The sequence below is a fragment of the Miniopterus schreibersii genome (genome assembly GCF_964146895.1).
Source record: "Miniopterus schreibersii genome assembly, chromosome: 4".
NCBI classification, from domain to species: domain Eukaryota; kingdom Metazoa; phylum Chordata; class Mammalia; order Chiroptera; family Miniopteridae; genus Miniopterus; species Miniopterus schreibersii.
The window spans coordinates 72,010,277-72,014,582 of record NC_138105.1 but is presented as its reverse complement, the minus strand read 5'-3'; the positions used below and the strand labels follow the sequence as shown (position 1 = coordinate 72,014,582).

Below are 4,306 nucleotides of genomic sequence, written 5' to 3'. Positions count from 1 at the left end.
GCCTCCTGCACACCCCCTGCTGGGAATCGAACCCGCAACCCGGGCATGTGCCCTGACCCAGAATCAAACCGCCATCTCCTGGATCCTAGGTCAACACTCAACCACTGAGCCACCCAGGGTGGGCTAGAAACTGCATTTCTGACAAAGGCCCAGGTGATGTTCCTGCTGAGGGTCCTCCTGGCCTGTGGGCCACAGTGTGAGTAACTAGGCTGTGGCTCTGTGTCAGAGTCTGGTGTAGGCAATTCCTGGTCTTTTTCACTAGGAACCTTCTGAGTATGTAATTTCAAAAGACAAGCTTTTCTCTCATTCTAAAGGGGAGGGTAAATTCTGTGTTTGATTCTTTTATATTAGGGCTCCAGAGTGACATCAAATAGTTCCTACCTGAAAAAGTCTTTGTAGTAGGCAGAGTAGGGCCTCAAAAGATGTCAACGTCCTAATTTGGAGAACTTTGGAATGTGTTAGCTCACAGAGCAGGGTAACTAAAATAGAAGAAATAAAATTATTAGCTATGGAGACTAGCTCCGATTATCCACATTGGACTAATGTCATCACCATGGTGCTCTAAATATGGAAGAGAGGAAGAAGAATTGATGTGAGAGAGACATTTGAAGATGCTCTGCTCTGGTTTCGAAAATGGAGGAAGGTCCATGGCCCAAGGAATGCAGGTGGCCCCTAGAAACTTGAATAGGAATTGAGAATTCAAAAGGGATTGGAAAGGGATTGGGAAGGGATTGCATTTTCCCCTGGGTCACCCAGAAGAATCCAAGCCCTGCAGTCATTTTGATCTAAGCCCTTTAAGACTCATCTCAGGCATCTGACCTGTAGAACCTTGAGACAGAAAGTTGTTTGCTTTAAGCCACCAGTGTGGTAATTTGTTGCAACAGCACTGGGAAACTGACCCAGACACTTATCCAGTAAGATATTGTTCCAGGGAACAGAGTTTAAGCCTCAAATATCATTGTTAGCCTCCCCTGGGCAAAGGTATTTTCTGTTGAAATCCCACACCACATTAATCCCACATTAAATAGAAAACGTTAGAGCTAATTTAGACTTATTTAGCCCCATAAATGGTACAAAGACTTTCCCATCAACAAATGTAAATGCGGTTCTGACCTTGAGGCCTTTGAGGCATTAAGATGGAAAAAAATAATTTATTAAGATTAGGGTCACACATTTTACTTTAAATCTTTGTGTCAGAATTTCTACATTTTTTTCCATTTCAGGTTAATTCGTACAGTTCCTTTTTTTATTTCTATATTCTCCAAATTTCTCTCAAGGTTTCTTTCATCATAACAGATGGGATTATGAATGAGTCTGTGCGCATGTACATATATATGCATGTGTTTATTTGAAAGATGTATACAAGTGCACACACATACACACACTCCTCACTCTTGAACATTTTCTTTGCACGCGACAAAGTATATTTAACATTTTATTTATCCCTTACAACATCCGGTTGAAGTAAGGTTTATTATTCCACATTATCTTCAGAAAGAAGAAAACCGAAGCCAGGTGGATTACATTTTAAACAATAACATAATGCAGTTAAAACTTATTGTACATCATCGCTAGTTATATACAAATGGACCCACCCACTGTATACCCTTAATTTATGTATGGCTTCGTTAATTCAGCAAACTATACTTTTAAAATATGTGCAGTTTATTTTGTGTAATTATACTCCAATAATTAGTTAGAATTAAAAATTCTAGTGATGTATAAGCCATGGCCGATCCAGAGCACAGGTAGCTGAGTCACACTAGACAGTGGTGGGAAATATATCTTATAACTGGGAAGAAGCAAGGTTTCATATATAAATATAGAAACTGTGATATTAATTTAAGGCAATTCACATTTGATAAACTATTTTTTACATAAACTATAAGATTCATATATATATGTATTAAACATCACATATTGGTCAAGAAAGAAGTGCAATACAGATGCACAAACCATCATGAAAGAGTTTCAGATGTTTCACTTAGAGCATTGGAGTCATATCTGTACGCAGCACTGTAACTTTTAAATCAGAAACAGAAAGCTAAGTCAAGAAAGAAACCGTAATCAGGCTAACCAATCCTTCACCTCAATGGGAAAAAACCACAAACATTGTTTTTCTCTGTCTGCCATATTTCATCTAGCATAATACCCTCAGGCTTCATCCACGTTGTTGCAAATTTCCTTCCTTTCCAGGCTGAGTAATATTGCATTGCATGTATGCACCACCTCTTCTTTACCCACTCCCCTATCGATGGACACATAGGTTGCTTCCACGTCTTCACTACTCTAAACAGTGCTGCAGTGAACACTGGGGTGCATTTTCACCAGCGCCTATAGGGACACCAGGCTGAATAATAAGAACAATACACTAGGAGACCAGTTACAAAACTCAGTGCCATAGCTCTGGCTGGTGAGGCTCAGTTGGTTGGAGTGTCGTCCATAAACCAAAAGGTTCGGCACCCCATTGACCTTTCTCTCTCACATCAATCTCTCTCTCTCTCCCTTCCCCTCTCTCTCAAATCAATAAAAACATTTCCTCAGGTGAGAATTAAAAAACAACAACTCAGTAGCACGTTAGAGCTGGCATTCTCAGGAAGAGCAGTTGCCATAGTGAATGATGTAGAAAAGAATGACAGACCCAAAGTGACAACTTTGTTTTCCATTTTTTTCTGCAATAAAATTATATAAGTGGCCTTCATTGCCACGTGTAGGTTTGTTTCCATATGAGTAAGACAACTCATGGCCATTCTTTCAGGAAAACTGTAGAAAACTTACTTGGGAAGTTAGAAGTCATTTCAGAGAAAAAATGTTTTTAATAAATCCAATTTGTCCTATGAAAGAAATGTAAATTTCCAGATATTTCTCATCCAAATTTGGGAAAAACTTGGGGAGACTAGGAAAATTTAAAAATGGAAAACTGTGCACATATCAGACAGAAAGCTTAATCAAGTGAGTTATTAAATTGCAAAGGGAATTTAAAATCAAATAAATGGAAATTCCAGGCATTACATAGAGGGAGCAAGTGCTTTCTCCAATCTGATCAAAGAATAACAATTTCTGGCTCTAATGTTTTCAGCCCTGCAATCATGGGCACTTTTTCAGCCCCAGGATGATTGGTGTTTTTATAGCTACCACCCCAAAGAATCTTTTCAGGGCCCTCTTTATGTCTTTGTTCCTGAGACTGTAGATGAAGGGGTTCAGCATGGGTGTGACCACCGTGTACATCACTGAGGCTGTTGCACTTGCATGTGAGCTGTGGGGAGCAGCAGAGCTGAGGTACACTCCTAGCACTGTACCATAAAATAAGGAGACAACAGAGAGGTGAGATGCACAGGTAGAAAATGCTTTATACTTCCCCTGAGCTGATGGCATTCTATGTATGCAGGACACGATCTTAGAGTAAGAGTAAAGGATCGCAGCAAGGGGACAACCACCCATCAGCCCAGCTCCAAAATACATCACCATGTTGTTAAGAAAGGTGTCAGAACAGGCAAGTTGGATCATCTGTTTGAGTTCACAGAAAAAGTGGCGGATTTCCAAGTCTGGACAGAAAGATTGTAGCAACACCACTAAGCTTTGTGACAAGGAATTCAGGACACATATGATCCAGGACAGCAGAACCAGCAGTCCACAGAGCCGGGGGTCCATGATGACCGTGTAGTGCAGGGGGTGGCAGATGGCCACATACCTGTCATAGGCCATCACGGTCAGGATAAAGTCATCCAGCCCTGCAAAGAGTAGGAAAAAATACATCTGGGTGATGCAGCCTTCGTAGGTGATGGCTCTGCTCTGCGTCTGGATGTTCACCAGCATCTTCGGGACGGTGGTGGAGGTGAAGCAGATGTCCACCAAGGACAGGTTGGACAGGAAGAAGTACATGGGCGTGTGGAGGCGGGAGTCTGAGCCGACGGCCAGCACGAGGAGCAGGTTTCCCAGCACGGCCACCAGGTACATGGAGAGGAACAGCCCGAAGACGAGGGGCTGCAGCTCTGGGTCCTCTGAAAATCGTAGGAGAAGAAATTCTGCAATTCGTGTATCATTGCCTTGTACCATGTGGTGGTGGTCAAAACTAGGAAGAAAAATAGAATGATTAATTTTTACACGTGTGGGTATTAATATGGTGAAATGCTAGAATTTATGGTTTTTCAGTCAAAAAATTATATATTTATATTTAAATTGATCATATCACCTTTAAGGGATCTGCTGTGACAACTGTGATTAGGAATTCTTCTCCTACACTCAGCTTTTCCCCCAAGAGGTCATGTTATATACACAGTCTTAACACAAAATTCTTTTATGCATT

The 4,306-nt window shown here is 41.2% G+C and overlaps 1 protein-coding gene across 1 annotated transcript; it reads right to left on the bottom strand.

The window, feature by feature from the left end:
* Window positions 1-3,087: 3,087 nt before the first annotated feature.
* LOC308556970 (olfactory receptor 7A17-like) lies at window positions 3,088-4,056 on the bottom strand (the record flags this gene model as incomplete). The annotated part of the gene is made up of 1 exon (XM_081136797.1): window positions 3,088-4,056. One exon carries the CDS (start codon window positions 4,054-4,056, stop codon window positions 3,088-3,090), a length of 969 nt encoding a protein of 322 aa, XP_080992923.1.
* Window positions 4,057-4,306: the final 250 nt, after the last annotated feature.